Genomic DNA, 16,124 nt, shown 5'->3' with positions numbered 1-16,124 from the left:
ACCAAAACACAGACAAATCCACAGCTAAAAAATCCACAATTAAAAACATAAATATAATATTATGCTAAAATTATATATTAAAATACTTTAACAAAAACAGTACGCGGAAATACAGTAAAAAGAATCCTTTCATATCCTCAGTCTTGAATATTACTGCAGTACCTGAAGGCATCACAAGGATTGGATGACGTCGCCAACGGGTTGCCTGTCACCGGAAGCTCCGTACATAATCGGTCATTTCCTCCTCCTCTGTTCGTCGTGTTCCTTTAAAACCGTCTCCCAGAAGGAAGAGGGTTGAATTTTACCTTTTGTAATTCCATTCTGGAACATGTGGCATATTTTATTGCTGGAATTGACCGTCATTGGCAAGAGGAGGCTCCTTTAGGTAGGTTAATACCACTGTTACCGATAGCATACGGACACCGTTCACAGCAGTTGCTTATAAACTCACTGCTAGCCGGCAGGGATGTTATTCAGTTTATAAAGCTATACAAGTATAAACGAGTGTTAAGTTCTACCTTCTCCCGTTTTAATCGGCTTCGATCCGTTTTGACTGACACCTGTTTTGCCTTCATGCAACAGTTGTAGCTTAGTAACCACGATATAAGGCGTCTTTATGAGGCCCTTTACTGAAGAAAGCAGAGCTAATACTACAGTAGCAACACCAATAAAGCCATGCTGCGCTAACACGAACAGAAATTACTGGCAGTACGCATAGAGCTTATTTTGGGAGTTAATAACACGATTTTGTTAGAGATTTGAACAGTTAGTATCTCAACTTTAAACTAATACAACATTTCATTCCACTAATTGATTTGATTTGACTAATAAATGAAACGTGTCACAGTCCAGAATGTACTTTGTTCAGTCAGGTATGTCTATGCTGTGCTTTAAAAAAGTATTCATAACCCTTTAACTCTACGTTTTGTTATGTAACAGTGTCATTTATTATTATAAGATTTTTCCAAATCTTAAGTAAAACGTGTGTTGTGAATTTGAAAATAAATATTCCAGTGGCCATCAGAAATCAACAAAATAAATTTAATCTGTACACGAATATCTGTACAAACCCAGGTCTCAGGTTTGTTTGACACCATTATTAAACAGCATCTTGAAGACCAAGAAGCACAGCAGAGAGTTCAAGGAGAAAATTGATCAACATATTCTGTATTTATTTATTCTGCATTAAAAAAATCTCCCAGATGTTCAGGTTTCTATTTAAAATTTTATTTTATGTTCGCTACATCATTAATACACGGTTGTTTTATATTGTTTTTTTACATGTTTATTTCCATTGGTGTAAGTTTAGTGGGATCAATGAGAGACTATTGTATTCGACTAAAGCAGCATTTGAACATCTTCCCATTTAAACTGGGAGAATCAATCAGAGAAAAAACCAATAGGATAACTATTAGTCATGCACCTGGCTTTATAGAAGTTAATAAGAAGTCAAAATGCATAAAAAAAATATTTTAAGGTTTGTCACAGGCTATGCAGAAGATATTTTTCCAACCCTGGTCCTCAGGCAGACTGACCTGCATGTTTTAGATGTTTACCTGCTTTAACACACCTGGTTGCAGCCTGAAGCATGCAGCATAGGGTTGACTAACACTTCTGTAGACACAGCTGACATGTCTAACAGGCTCTGGTCAGGCACCTGTTAGAGGTGAATAAATACCTCAAACAGCAGGACAACAAATACACAGAGAGGTTCAGACGGCATTTTGAAGTTTTAGAATAACACAAAGTCCTAAAAACCCAGTCCCTAGATCTGCACAACAGTTACTTGTCTGTTAGTAAACTTGAAATTAAGATGTTCACACTACAAGTTAGACCAGAAATTCTTAAGGTTTTGTGTTTTTGCAGTGAATGTGAGTAAACTACATAAAATCCTATTAAAATGTGTCAGATTAATTTGCCATATCTGCAACAAAACAGCCTGGTAGATGTTGTTTTTTCTTCTTGCACTTTAAAGTGTTTTATTTGTTTTTGTAGTGTAAGCCAGATTTTAGAAACAGGTTAATGGAATTGATCAATTATGCAAATCTGGGAGAGACATACTCAGATAGGTCTGACACAATAACAAGTTTTGTGAGATGATAAATTGTCCCAGAAGTGATTGCGATAAATGAAGATAATATTGTTGTTTTGAGACCATCTTTAAGTGATACATAGTGGCACAATAATAAGAACATTAAGTAAGGAACACTTCACACTGATCTTAAATATCCAAAATTAAACGCAACAACCAAAAACAGTAAGTAAAACAGAAATAAAATCGACATGAGATGAAAACCGTAAAAGAAAATATTTAATGAAATGTGTAAACAAATTTACCCTTCAAAAGATATTAAATCAGAATGGAAGTTATGGAGCTTATTTTAATTAATGGGCAATTAATTTATTAATCGCTTATTACGACGTGCTTACTTGCAGCTATAAATTCAAAAGGTGGTTCAACAGAATCAATTCTGGAACCTTGTAATCTTCTTTATTCATAATCAAACCTTGGCTTGTGTCGATCTGTCACAGTAAATGACTTTAAGTATTGCTGTCGTAATGTGACAGCATCTGAAAAAGCTCACGGTATGAATACTTCTGGAAAGTATTGCATTTATTAATCTTTTTCATTGATTAACAGGATGTGCTTTGTATAGTTTATAGATAAGCCATGATGGGAGGCTTGACTCAGTGCTGAACAAGATTTCATAACAAAGTGAACATAACAAAAAGTTCTGGCTTTCTTGTCTGTTTTCAGTTTATTTGCATTCAGATTAAACTTCATGAGATGGATACGTTCTTAGTCGAGTCTTGTTTTTCTTTCCTCAACAGGATCCCGGTCCGACTGCAGCCGCCATGAGGTGACGATTGTGACATCTTGTGCTTCACCTCACTGGGACACATGGCAAGGTAACAAACTGATCAGTTGTGAGGTGTGGCGTGTATATTTTCCTTTTTTAATTCGGCCGAAGCTCAGTTTTTGCTGCTTTCCGTCTCTGCAGGATCACGCTGTCCTGCTTGCCAGCCTCCTGGTACTGCAGCGTGTCCTTGCTGTCTCTGAACTGTGCGACCAAGCAGAGGCTCCTCTTCCTGCTGCTGCTGTTCATCACCTCCGTTCTCCTGCTGGCGACCTACCAGAGGCAGCTGTGGGGCCCCCAGCGCCGGCCAGGGGCCCGAGTCAAGAAGTGAGTGGAAAATGTGGAATTAAAGAGATGAGGGAACTGAAGAAATGCTGCCTTTGAGTTCTGCTCTCGCTAGGAAATTTGAGCTTTTGAGAGTTGCATGTTGAATGCAGATTTCTGAAAACTGCATTCGTGTGAAAGCAGTAGCTTAGGTTTTCTAGCATAAATGGGCAGCTGCAGAGTGAGAGACTTTAAGTTTTGTTAGTTTATCAGCCTGTTTTTGTTTGAGTGGCGATAAAAAGCAGAAGCATCTGTTTGTTTCTCATCATTCTACATAAATAGATTACTTCCAGTACCTCAGATGTTCCACATCGGCCGTTTTCTCACACCGTGTGCAGAATGTTCAGAAAGGAAACATTGAAGTTGAGCAACTGGACTTCAGAAAGAGTTGAAATACACTTGGACTGAAACAATTAATTAAATTAATCGCGATGAGTGGATTATTGAAATAATCGTCAACCAATTTAGTAATTGATTAATTGTTAGCTGGAGTATACAGACTTAAAAAAGGCAATTTGCTCAAAGAGCGAAAACCTCAGAGCAGTAATTAAGCCAACATTACATTAAAAATATATAGATTTTGCATTGAAGATTAATAAAAAAACAAACAGAACTCGGTACAAATTCGGTAAAAAGACAATAATCTCCTATTTAAGCACTTTTCCCTATCCAATTATTAATCAGTTAATCTAAAATAATCAACTGATGCTGTTGATGGTCAGTAAAGCAGAAAAGGCTGAACTTTTCACATAATGTTAGTATTTTTTAATCCTTTGCTACAAATGATCAAGCGTCCATTAAAGGAGTCCTGCTATTACATTTAAGGCAATAACATGTTTGTTTTCTGATTTAAAAAGGAATTCAATTATTAATTTATTTGAATATTTTAAAGTCTTTCTAATACTGAATTAAAAAAGTCTAATTGGTGAATAAGAAATCTAATGTTTTCTTTTATTAGATTGTCAAAATAGTCCATCCATCCATTTTCTTTACACCCTTGACCCTAATGGGGTCAGGAGGTGCTGGTTCCCATCTCCAGCTAACGTTCCGGGTGAGAGGCGGGGTCACCCTGGACAGGTCACCAGTCTGTCGCAGGGCAACATAGAGGCACACAGGACACACAACCATGCACACACACACTCACACCTAGGGGCAATTTGGAGAGACCAATTAACCTGACAGTCATGTTTTTGGACTGTGGGAAGAAAATAGTCGATTTATTAAAATAATTTAATAGTTTCTAAAATAGATATAATGTCTGCACTGTCTGCACTGTAAAATAAAATCTTACCAAGTATTTTTGGTCTATTTTCTTTATGCAAATATCTTAGTAAACTTAAAGTGAGACCAAACTAACTATAAGAGCTTATTTTATTCAAATAATTCCCTAATACTGATGAAAAAGCTCTAGTTTCATTGGCAGATTATTTAACTTATAACAAGTCATTTCCCCAGCTTATGAATTAATTTATGTTATAAGTTAAGGATTTTCCAATCAATATTAAGGAATTATGAACTTAAAATGAGCCTCTGTATCTTGCTGAAACGTAACGTTTAAGTTAATTTGTCTCATTTCAAGTGTAACAAAAATATTGGCACTAGAAGCTGGACCAAAAATACTTGGTACGATTTTGTGTTTTTGCAGTGTGTGAATGTCTCATCGTCTTTCCTCCAGGTACCTCTCCCTTGAAGAGTCCATGGAGGCCACTGATATCCTCGACTCTGCTCTGAATTATGGGATTGTGGTGGACTGCGGCAGCAGCGGCTCCAGGGTGTTTGTGTACTACTGGCCCCCTCACAACGGGAACCCACACACCCTGCTGGACATCCGGCAGATGAGGGACAGCGACAGTAAACCTGTTGTCAAAAAGATTAAACCTGGTCAGCTTCATTATTTCTGTACTTTACTTACTTCCTTGTAGAAGTGGGAGGAAGATGTCTGGATTTCAGACTATAAAAATCAGTATTGGCTAAAATCGGAATCGGCAGGTAATCAGCAACCGACCAGGAAATTGTATAATCACCGTTTCTCTACTTGATGTTTCTTTTTTTTTAAAACACAGACATAAAATGTACTGAATAACAAGTTTATTTGATAACTCTGCACTGGAACTAAAATACACCAATATCTTCACAAGCTTGGTCCAACATGATATTAAAACACAACTTTAATTGTTCAGTCAGTGCAATTAGAAGTACAACATCCAGGGTTTCCCTCAGTGTATTATAAACCTGGCAGGCCACCAGGCTTAGCATTGCTTATTTATTTAAGTTTTATTTAATGTTTGCGTTTTTTAAGACTTTATAGTTGGTGTTCAGATATTGATCTTCCACTAACACAAATTTTCTGTCAACTTTAAACACTTTTTTTTAACTTAAAAACACGGCGGATCGCTGAATGAACGACTGCCGAGCGCCTCAACCACCAGGCTTAGCGAGTTTTCTGGGGGAAACAATGACATCCAAAGTGCACACAAAATAATGAACAAAGTTACACTTTAGATGTTTTCTTTTTGTTGCTTTAAAATACGTGTTTTTTTTTCCTTCCTCAGGTATTTCCACTCTGGCAAACACACCAACAAAAGCCAGCGACTACCTGGAGCCTCTCCTCAGCTTTGCTGCTGCTCACGTCCCACAAAGCAAACATAAGGAGACGCCGCTCTACATCCTCTGCACCGCTGGCATGCGGCTGCTGCCTGACAGGTAGAGAGAGTGACGACTGCTGATCAGACCAGACCTAGATAACTGAATGCATAAGTACAAATATTTAAAATGCAGTTTGTGATATGCAAAACCTTTACTGTGTTTGTATAAAGAAAGGGTTCCTAGTTTCCCCTCCCCACTACATCAGGGGAAAACTAAGAGTTTCTCTCAAAACCCAGAATTAATTACCATTTTGTCCTGTTATATGAATGTATAATTATTACAGTGACTAAATGCAGATTTATTTCTAATCTTAACTAGTTTACGTTAGGGCTGCAACTAACGATTATTTTAGTAAGTCAAACAATTAATCGAGTAATCAGATAAAAAAAATAAGTCACATTCTGCAGATGTGACTTATTGCACGTAAGCATTTTTATGCAATATTAGAAATGCATAAGAAGTAATTGGATTCCCTTTCTAGATAGGAAAGTAAAAGGCTTACTGCCTAAAATGTAATAAAATATTTCTTTAGTTCACATTTGATCATTTGTAGGAACGGACGGATCTGCAACAAAACAATCCTTTTACCATTAACATGTGAAAAGTTCATTTTGTTCTGCTTAACATCAATACAGTGTGAGGCTGATCTGTTTGTGTTTTTCATTAATAATTGGTTAGGAAAAGGTGCTTAGCAGGAGATTTTTTAAACAGAATTTGAACCAGATGAAGCAAAAACGGAGGAGTTTTGGGTGGAACACATTTTTCAGAAGGTTTCTAAACATGGATATATATTGATAATAAAATATATAATATATTTAGTTCAGTTTTGGCTTATTTGCTGCTCTGAGTATGTTGTTCTTTCAGTTTGAGTCGGTGTACTCCAGTTAACGATTAATCAACTACTAAATTAGTTGACAATTATTTCAACAATTGATTAATCATGATTAAAACAAATAATCGTTTCAGCCAGCACTTAGTTCATAACGAAAATCTGTTTTCTTACTGTCTTTATTTGCTAATATTCCATCTCTTGGAACCGTCGGTGTTTAATTCAAAGCTGTGCCTTTGTAGCCAGCAGGCGGCCATCTTGGAGGACCTAGTCATGGACGTTCCTCTGGAGTTTGACTTCCTGTTTTCCCGTTCACACGCTGAGGTCATCTCTGGGAAGCAGGAAGGTACGGTTGCCATGTTTGTTCACATCTTAGCAGACAGAGAAACAGTTGAAGGTGCACGTTGCTCTGTAAACTTCTGTGTATTCCCTGACTGTTTTATTTTCTCATCTTGTTGTGGTGACATGTTCCTGTCGCCTTGACGACATTAGGAGTGTACGCATGGATTGGCATTAATTTTGTCCTCGGTCGCTTTGATCATCCTGACGAGGGTGAGTTGGAGATATTAATGTAATCAGATGGAGACGATGACTGATTTTTATAAAAAATCTAAAAATCTTCTGTCAATCAGAGGACGCAACAGTTGAGGTGACAACTGGGTCGGAAAACCAGCCGCCAATCAGCAGGCGCCGCACGGTGGGCATCATGGATATGGGCGGAGCCTCGCTGCAGATCGCCTACGAGGTGCCCGGTGCCATCACATTCAGCTCACCACAAGAAGTAAGGAAAAGCAGAAGCTGGACCGGTCCGACCCAGACGTTTGATGTCCTGTGATTCAGTTTGACGCTTCCCCGTGTTTTCCAGGAGGAGGCAGGAAAGAGCGTTCTCGCCGAGTTTAACCTCGGCTGCGACGTTGAGCAAACGCAGCATGTTTACAGAGTTTATGTCACCACATTCCTGGGCTTCGGAGGCAACATGGCCCGGCAGCGCTACGAGGACCAGCTGGCCAACAGCACAATTTCCAAAAACAGGTGAGAGACAAAAGGTGTTGATTTGTTACCACAAAGAAACTTCCTCTGTGCTGTTTGATAAAATAGTATCAATGGTAAGAGAGCAGGAAATCACTGAGGAGCTGCCTTTACTTCACCTTCCATTAAAATGAGCTAGTTTTTAGTCTTGCTTCAAGGGAATTCAGTGTTTCAGCAGTTCTGCTGTTTTCTAGAAGTTTGTTCCACATTAGAAGAGCATAAAAATTGAATTCTGCTTCTTCATGTTTGGTTCTGATTCTGGGGGGCAGAGCAGATTAGACCCAGAAGATCTGAGTGGTATTTTGGTGCTAAACCATTTAGTTATTTATGCTCCGTTTTTCTGGTTTTAGTCAGGACACAAGCAGCAGCTGGAGTATTGATTTGTTGGACAGACCTAAGGAGACATTGTTGCAGTAATCAAGAGATAAACGCCCGGTAGAGTTTCTCTAGATTTTGCTGAGACATTAGTTCTTTAATCTTGGAAATGTTCTGCAGGATATGGAAGGCCGGCTTTGTAACTGTCTTTATGTGGCTTTGAAGGTACAGTTCTGAGTTCATCACTATGCTTAGATTTTCAGCCTGATTTTCACTGTAATAAAGAAAACTGTAATCTTCTTTAGATAATAATTTCACGTTTGTTTCTGTTCACTAAATTATGGCACGTCCACACATTGATTTGTTCTGCATTTATGCATCAACTTCACAGTTATGCTCTACTTTGTACATATGGTAACAAAAATATTTTCCTAGTAGCACCATGATTAGGACTCAGGCTGAGTGCTGATGAAATATTCAGCTTCCAGGTCAGGTGATGCTTCCATGTTCCTGTTCAGGTTTCTGGCCACAGAGACGGGCCTGAGTGAGGAGAAGCCCTACCTGGACCCCTGTCTTCCGGTCAGCATGTCTGACACCATCACCCGGGGCAACCACACCGTGTACCTGCGGGGCCGCGGCGACTGGAGTCGGTGTCAGGAGGCAGTACGACCCTTCCTGGGCCTCCACAACGGCACCATGTCTCCACAGGGGATCTACCAGGTACTACTGATCAATGTGTACGGCACATAACAGTTGTGCGTTTGGGTTGTCGGACGTAAAAGGGACAGTGTTATGTAAAATCGACTTTTTTTGAGCTTTACATTATGTTAAAATGTTTTATGCATGTTTTAGAAATCCTTTAATCTCTCATGGCAACCACTGTTTGTAGAAATGCTGCCTTTTTCCAGCTGAGTTTCCGCCTCACAGTTCATCCCTCCACTGCACCTCCTCCACTCTGACCCTTCAGACTAGCAGCAGCAGCCATTAGCAAACTGCTGGTGAAACTGTGCGTCTGCTAAACTCGTCATACAAGCTACTTTTGAGTGCAACATTCCTAAGAACAAAGTCAAAGCATTAATGGAGAGATTTTGTTGTGATGACGTTCTGAAGGCAGAGTGTTGGAAAGAGGAGCTGTCTTAAAGAGACAGAGGCCCAATTTTAAACCGTCAATTTGCAAAGTAACATTTCTTTTGAGTCATATTATAACAAGTGAAGGTAACAGTTACTTGGTTGTGCCATAAATTGAAAATTTGTGCCTGGAAAATACACAATAACTGCCCCTTTAATGCAGGATTTTTACTCAAGGTTTGGAAAAGTATAAAGGTCAATTTAACTATTTCTTTCTGGAATTTTGTGGCAAAATATTTATATATACAGACTTTATTTACGATAGCACTGTCTGAAGATCCATCTGTCTAAAAGTATTCTCATAAATTTATGGAAAAGCTGTGACTTTTTTGTCGCTTTTTGGGAAAATGTGAACTTTAAACATTAGAATATGAATAAAGTCTGTTAAGGTTCCCTCAGTTCATGTTTCCCTTCATGCTGTTTTCGTTCCTCTCACTGAACAATCTGTTCTGATCTGTTCCTGGAGCAGAAATGAGCGATGGCTAAATGTTGGCGCTTTGCTCTGCAGGCTCCCATCAACTTCAGCAACAGTGAGTTTTACGGTTTCTCTGAGTTTTTCTACTGCATGGAGGACGTGCTGCGGATCGGCGGACAGTACAGCAGCGACAAATACGCTCAGGCTGCAAAGGTGCTGACACACACAAGCTAAATAAGCAAGCAGCGCACTGGATTATTTAGCTGAATATCTATTTTTATCATTTTTAACAGGACTACTGCGCCACCAAGTGGTCAACCTTGAAACAGCGTCTCGACAATCAGCTTTTCTCCCAGCAGGCGGACATCACCAGGCTGAAGTAAGCAGCTGACTCAGTCTCAGCTGTCGCTGTGTTTTCTGTCACGTTTCCGCTCTGGTGGGATTAATCTTTGTTTCACTGGGAAAACAAAACACTGAAACCTTAAAAGAAAAGAAGCGCAGGTTGTTTGTATTACCGTGTCCAGGCAGCCTGCAGCACCTGCTGTGGATGCTAATGCTAGTTAGCATGGCCACCAGTGGCTGCGCAGCTGCAGCAAACCTGCGATCTTAAGCTTGAGTGGGGCAGGATGTGGGCAGCGCCTACATGAGCATGATCATTGCTGGGTTACAGTGGGGCTCAGTAAACATGTTTTGAACTTTGGAATAAAGTTTAGCAACAAATCCAAACTCTTCCTAACTGTTGAACATCAACATCCTGGGCTGCAGGTTTGAACCAAGATTATTACGATGAAATAAAACAAAATAACAAAAACTGAAATTAAGGAAACATTTTTGTTAACTGAAATACATAAAAATGGTAATTAAAGGGTGAAGACTATAACTAACTATATTGCGTGTTTCTAAAACTAACTAAAACATCCTGAAATTATAGGTAGAATTGGGTATAATATTTGTTTTTGTGTTTATTAATCTATTTAACAGTCTTTCGTACTGATGTGAAATCTATTATTTTTTTCACAGACAATCTGTTTACGTCAGCTGTTGGCAAATTACGGCACTTGATGCTCCTCCTGGTTAGGGTTAGGCTGCAAGAAGTTAGAAACACCAATGAGTTGGTTGTTCAACAGTAATTAAAAATATTTTTTAAAACTAGTATCTTCTGTTGATTATTCATCACCCAGTCGATGTAAATATAATCACAATACTTTGATGTTTTTGAATTTTGCACCCAAAAATGAACCAGAGTGTAAAAACTAAAACTACTAACAACTAATGACAACTGAACTAAAACTAAACAACATGTAGCTAATAAAAAGTAGCAAACACACTCTAAAAACTAAGTGAAAAAGACAAATAAAAAGTAAGTCACAACAAAATAAAATTAAACTATAATGAAAGGATGTTAAAACCCAGGCTTGACTTTACAGGTGTGGCTCTGCTCTCCTCCTCTTCCTCAGGTATCAGTGCTTCAAGTCAGCCTGGATGTATGAAGTCCTGCACTCCGGCTTCCGCTTCCCCTCCGACTACGCCAGCCTGAAAACGGCGCAGCTCGTTTACGACAAGGAGGTGCAGTGGACTCTGGGGGCCATCTTGTTCAAGACGCGCTTCCTGCCTCTCAGGTATTTAAGTCAGAGCTGCTGCCTTCGTTACAGCGGACGCAGGGCCGCCTCTTCACATCCGTCCGTCTGTGATGTTCGATGTCGCCGAATCCCTTTTCGATCCAACACTGAGTAAAATTGAAGCTGGTATTGGCGATGCCGATCCGACACTTTGTGCAAAAGCTCTTAATTTTCCTGTTAAATAAAAAAAGCTGTAGTTCAAATAGGGCTGTTGTAAACGATTAATTATTATAGTAACTGAGTATTCTATTGATTGTTCTTACGATTAATCGAGTAATTAGATAAAAAATTAGAAAAAGTGAAATATTGGGAAATTCTACCATAACAGCAATATTAATATCGGATATCAACATTGGCCCGATTTTCATATTTGTACATAATTTTTACTTTTCTGCTATATAGAGAATTAACCTATAACAACAATGAGTCACTTTTTAAGTTAACCTGGACAAAATGATGGAAAAACTACGACATGATATTCAAGCATCATGCTCACAAAAACGCCTATAAAAAATGTCTATAAATCAGTATTTTTATTTTATGGATGTTTATTGATCCCCCATAAATGATAAACCCAGACATTATCATCAATCAATTAAATCCTCACTGAACAAACTGGAAAACTGGGCATTATGCTGTTAGCACTTAGCAACAGCCCAGAGGTGGAAGTGAGATCGCTGCGCAACATAATCAATCACCAGGCCGGAACACGGAGCGCTAAATAAAAAAAACACAATTTAACGAAGCTTCAAGGCAGATAATTGAGGAATCATTAGAGTCCTAAATTCAAATCTTCCTAAAAACAACATGGCGCATCACTCTAGTGTAGCGGTTCTCAACGTGGGCGGTACCGCCCCTTAGGGGGCGTTCAGAGGACGGCAGGGGGCGCTGGCGGACATTTTTACAAAAGGGGGGCGCTGGGTTGCCTTTGGGGGGCGTTTGGTCGAAGGTAAACTTTACACCTTAAATGCACGACAATACCAGTTTAGACTTTGAGCAACTTGGTAAAACTGTATTGTCTAACATTAAATCATGCTTGGCTGCAACTGTATCGATGGCAGCTCTTCTTCTATTCAGTGTTTGTTAGCTTCTGTTAGCTTCTTGGCGCAGCTCCGTTCTCCTGCTACTGGTAGCTAAAATCCCGATACCCTCACTTTGTATCCCTCTGAAAAATGAACCCATTTAAATAAAGAAATAAAGAAATCCCTCCATGAGTGACACCACGATAGAGAGCGTTCATTTTATAGAGTTAACACGGTGCACTGAAAGCTCTGGTTTGCACAATAAATGCCATGTGGGTGAAGTTTTATGGATGATACTCTGATGTCCCATTCTCCTGAAGGCAGCACAGAGCTGCACCACCAGAAACTGACAAACACCGAAGAGAAGAAGAGCTATGATTAATGTAGTTACAGTTTATCCATGTTTTAATGTTGCAGAGCTCAGTCATTTTGCAAATTGTTTTTTGTTCTCTGGGAAATTATTTTTGATGATAAATACAGAAACAAGCATAAAAATCAAAACATCTACAATAGTGATAGTTATATTAATGATAAAATAATGGTCAGTGCAAAGTAGCCTGCAAATTCTTTGGTGGGGGGCGGTGAGGGACCTGGATGAAGGCTGGGGGGGCGCTGGGCCAAAAACGGTTGAGAAACACTGCTGTAGTGTGTTTATTTAAAACTCACATAGCAGCTTCATTTACTACAGCCAGGCTATTTTAACAACAGCAAAAAGTCGTACACAATATGTGAGAACGTTGCAAACTAAAATAAAATGTGTGAAGTAATAACCCTACTAAAATAAATCCCTGTTTGGGCTTTACGTCCTCACACATCACACACTTACCAAGCGGAAGAAAAAGTAGTTCCCATTTAGTCAAGATCTCAATAATTTAGTTACTTTCTAACATGCTCTTGTTAATACTTGACTGAAGTATTGAAGTATTGAAACGTAGATTTGGGAATCGATCGGAGTATTGGATATTTCAGTACCGCTGTGTCTGTGCAGGGATCTGCAGCAGGAGTCGCTGCGGCAGGGCCACCCCGGCTGGCTGCGGCCCTCCTTCGTCTACAACCACCACCTGTTCTCGCTCTGCCTCCTGGTGGTGGTTCTGGCCATCCTGCTCTACATCCTGCGCCTGCGGAGGATCCACCAGCGGGGGCTGCGGCAGGTGGAGGTGCTGGATCTCCTCTGGGTCGAGGAGGGAGAGGCGCTGCTGCCCTGAGAGACGCGGCGGCGCGCCGCAGCGCCCTCAACTCGGCGTGGGTGTCGAGGAAAACGTGGCGGGACGGAGTTGGTCCAAAACCCGATGAGCCAAGAGGCCAAAGTCGCCTGGATATTCAGACTTTTGATCGCGCTGCGGTGCAGACGTTGTCCAGGTTCACCTTCTTTTCCTGCATGAACAGAATCACCTGAACGGCTGCGTCAGAGCCACATTTCAGAGTTTTTTCCTCTTTCTGATCTTCATTCCCTTCACAAACAGGACGAGTGTTTTATAAACCTGGCTTTGGTACAACCTCAGTTTTAATGACTCCTTAACATGATCAACAGTTCTGGTCAGAAGTTTGCATCCACTCATCAGCATAAACTTTTAATGATTCATGTTAGTCTTTAATTAATTAGAAATTAGGGGAACAGGTTTGATTTTGTTGTTTTCCTCTAACTCAAACAGGCTTAAACATAAACACACACCTTCACGCTGGTTTAATGTTCTTTAGAGGCTTCTGCACATTTGATCACTCTTCTTGGTAGAAGTTGTAGACAAAAATCTTTGGGTCAAATTTGCATAAACATATTTGGAAGCATCAAACTGGTGCATTACATAATGTTGACTAAATAATAAAGAAGCAAAACTTCAATCAGCAACTGAACGGCTGAAGTTTGGACGCAATTTAATGAGTTCTAACATTTATAAAAAGAAGTGTGGTCCAATAGAAACCTCTTAATGGCTACTAGTGGTGCTCAAACAGAATCACAATTAATTCAAAGTAGTTGCAATTGTTGCTGAAGTTGTTTATTCTTCTATCACCAGTAAACAGCTGAAATAAATCATCTAAGGTCGTGCACAGCAGTGGGTGTATGTAAACTTCTGACCACAGCATCGTCTGAAGAAGGAGGAAGAGATCAGAACCAGATTCAGTTCCGACTCTTTTACCGTCGTTTTCATCGTTTTAAACGTTAAAATGTCAACGAGGGTCGGCCATGTTGTGCTCATTTAGGAAGACGGAGCTGTTCTAACTGCTATCGCTGTTGTCTTATGTTGACCAAGACATGCGACCATCATTCCTTCAGCTGCAGCCGTCGGTCTGCGACCTCCGTTTCATTTCCCTCCATTCCAGCAGAAAGAAACGACGAGGCTTCGGAAACGAAAACCAGATTCCCTGGAAAGAAAGAACAACAACAAAACGACCCCCTGATACTTGAACGACCTTTCAAAGCCATCTTCTTCTTCTTCCTCCTCCTCCTCCTCCTCATCCATTTCATTTAGAGCAAAGTCTGACTCCAGAAGCATTTCACTAAATATAGTATCCTTGTTCTGTTGGCAGATTTCACTCATAACAGGGCAAAACCGTCTCATTAGTGAAATAATCTGCCAGTGGAAAAATGACTTTACCTCCAACTTTAAGGAATTATTTACTTAAACTTCTATTGCTGAAAAGTTACTTGTAAGTTAGTTTTGTCTTATTTCAAGTGTACCAAGATATTTGCACTAGAAACTAGACAGAAATACTTTGAAAGGTTTTGTTTTTGCAGTGAACTGATGCTGTTGGTGGGGAACTTGTCTGTGGCACCAACATGTTTTATTTTGTTTAAGGAAAACAAGCCTAACCCTCAGGAAAGAACGTTTCCTTCTCCAGTCTCCACATGGGCCGCATTTTGTTTGTGTTTTGATATAAAGTGAGTGCTTCTTGTCTTGATGGATGGTGTAAATATGGAGCCAGGAACGCTTCCTGATAAGTTGTGTTCTGTGTTGACCACACAGTGGGAGAACGGCGTTTTCCTTCTGCCGTCTGGAGACAATCTGGTCGTTTTCTCTCAGAAACGCGGGAATGATTCATCCAGGTGATGATCCCGCTGGTCAGCGTTTGGCTAAAGGACAAACAGAAGCTGGTTCTGTCATCTTCTCTGACTCTTTGTTGTCTTTTTTCACGTCCATCACCGTCATGACGGGGATTTTCTGGTTCATCTGCTTCTTTATTCTCAGAAATTTGTGAGAGAAAAAAACATGAAATTTTCTGAGATTCAAAAGTCAAAAAATAAAAAAATTCTTTGAATTGTTTGACTTTTCAAACTCAGAAAAGTCCAAAGTTTTTTCGAGAACATTCTTAATTTTGCCTCCTCCCAAAGGACCGCTCTTTACTCTCAGCTGGGCATTGTGCAATTTTAGAAAGTAAGGAGAAAGTGTTTCCTTTTTAATGTTTTTAATTGAGGTAACATAAATGTGAATTTAAACATTTCCAATCCAATAAAAACAAGGAGAAACTGGTGTTTTGTCGCCGTGTTGAATTATTCCACAGGATCATTTGGATTTTATAGAAAAAAATCAAAATTTTATCAACCAGGATATATTTTTTAAATTAATGTATCTAAAATTTAAGCTTGAAAATATTTTTAATTCATTACAGGTCTTGGGTTTAGTCATGACAGAACTATGTAATGTATTTTATGTAGTTTTTATTTATTTTTTTTAAAGGATTCTAAAGTACTCTGGATTTGTATTTGAATATTTTCCCCTCAGAAATATATTATTTTTCCCACACTTGCTATAAAAAGAAGCAATAACATAATTTATTTTTCTCCTCCAGTGCTGAACCAGACTGTTCCACTGTCCAAATTATTTTTGTCCCGCGTTTATAAAAATCAGCTAAACATTTTCTAAGAGGAGCGATTTTTATTTGTAATTGAAATATGAGGCGGGTGCAGTACCCCATAACACCTGCAGGAGGAGCTCCGCTGCG

General features: G+C 39.4%; 1 protein-coding gene across 1 annotated transcript; it reads left to right on the top strand.

Moving 5' to 3' along the window:
- The first annotated feature begins 193 nt into the window (after positions 1-193).
- LOC103470073 (ectonucleoside triphosphate diphosphohydrolase 7-like) lies at positions 194-15,652 on the top strand. Its single transcript, XM_008418217.3, has 14 exons — positions 194-385; positions 2,833-2,910; positions 3,003-3,185; positions 4,858-5,063; positions 5,735-5,885; positions 6,900-7,003; positions 7,150-7,209; positions 7,290-7,438; positions 7,523-7,689; positions 8,520-8,721; positions 9,638-9,757; positions 9,838-9,923; positions 11,002-11,163; positions 13,174-15,652. The coding sequence occupies exons 2-14, from the start codon at positions 2,903-2,905 to the stop codon at positions 13,388-13,390; spliced, it is 1,815 nt and encodes a 604-aa protein (XP_008416439.2). The 5' UTR covers positions 194-385; positions 2,833-2,902; the 3' UTR covers positions 13,391-15,652.
- The last annotated feature ends 472 nt before the right edge of the window (positions 15,653-16,124 follow it).

Source organism: Poecilia reticulata, chromosome 1 (genome assembly GCF_904066995.2).
Source record: "Poecilia reticulata chromosome 1, P_reticulata-male-v2, whole genome shotgun sequence".
NCBI lineage: Eukaryota > Metazoa > Chordata > Actinopteri > Cyprinodontiformes > Poeciliidae > Poecilia > Poecilia reticulata.
Note: the sequence above shows the minus strand (reverse complement) of the source record. Positions and strands in the feature narration are given on the sequence as shown.

What these genes read in the sequence shown, in the direction of transcription:
- LOC103470073 (XM_008418217.3), top strand. An exon ending in CATCTCTGGGAAGCAGGAAG is followed by an intron (nt 7,004 to 7,149) that starts GTACGGTTGCCA and finishes TGACGACATTAG; the next exon opens with GAGTGTACGCATGGATTGGC. An exon ending in AATACGCTCAGGCTGCAAAG is followed by an intron (nt 9,758 to 9,837) that starts GTGCTGACACAC and finishes CATTTTTAACAG; the next exon opens with GACTACTGCGCCACCAAGTG.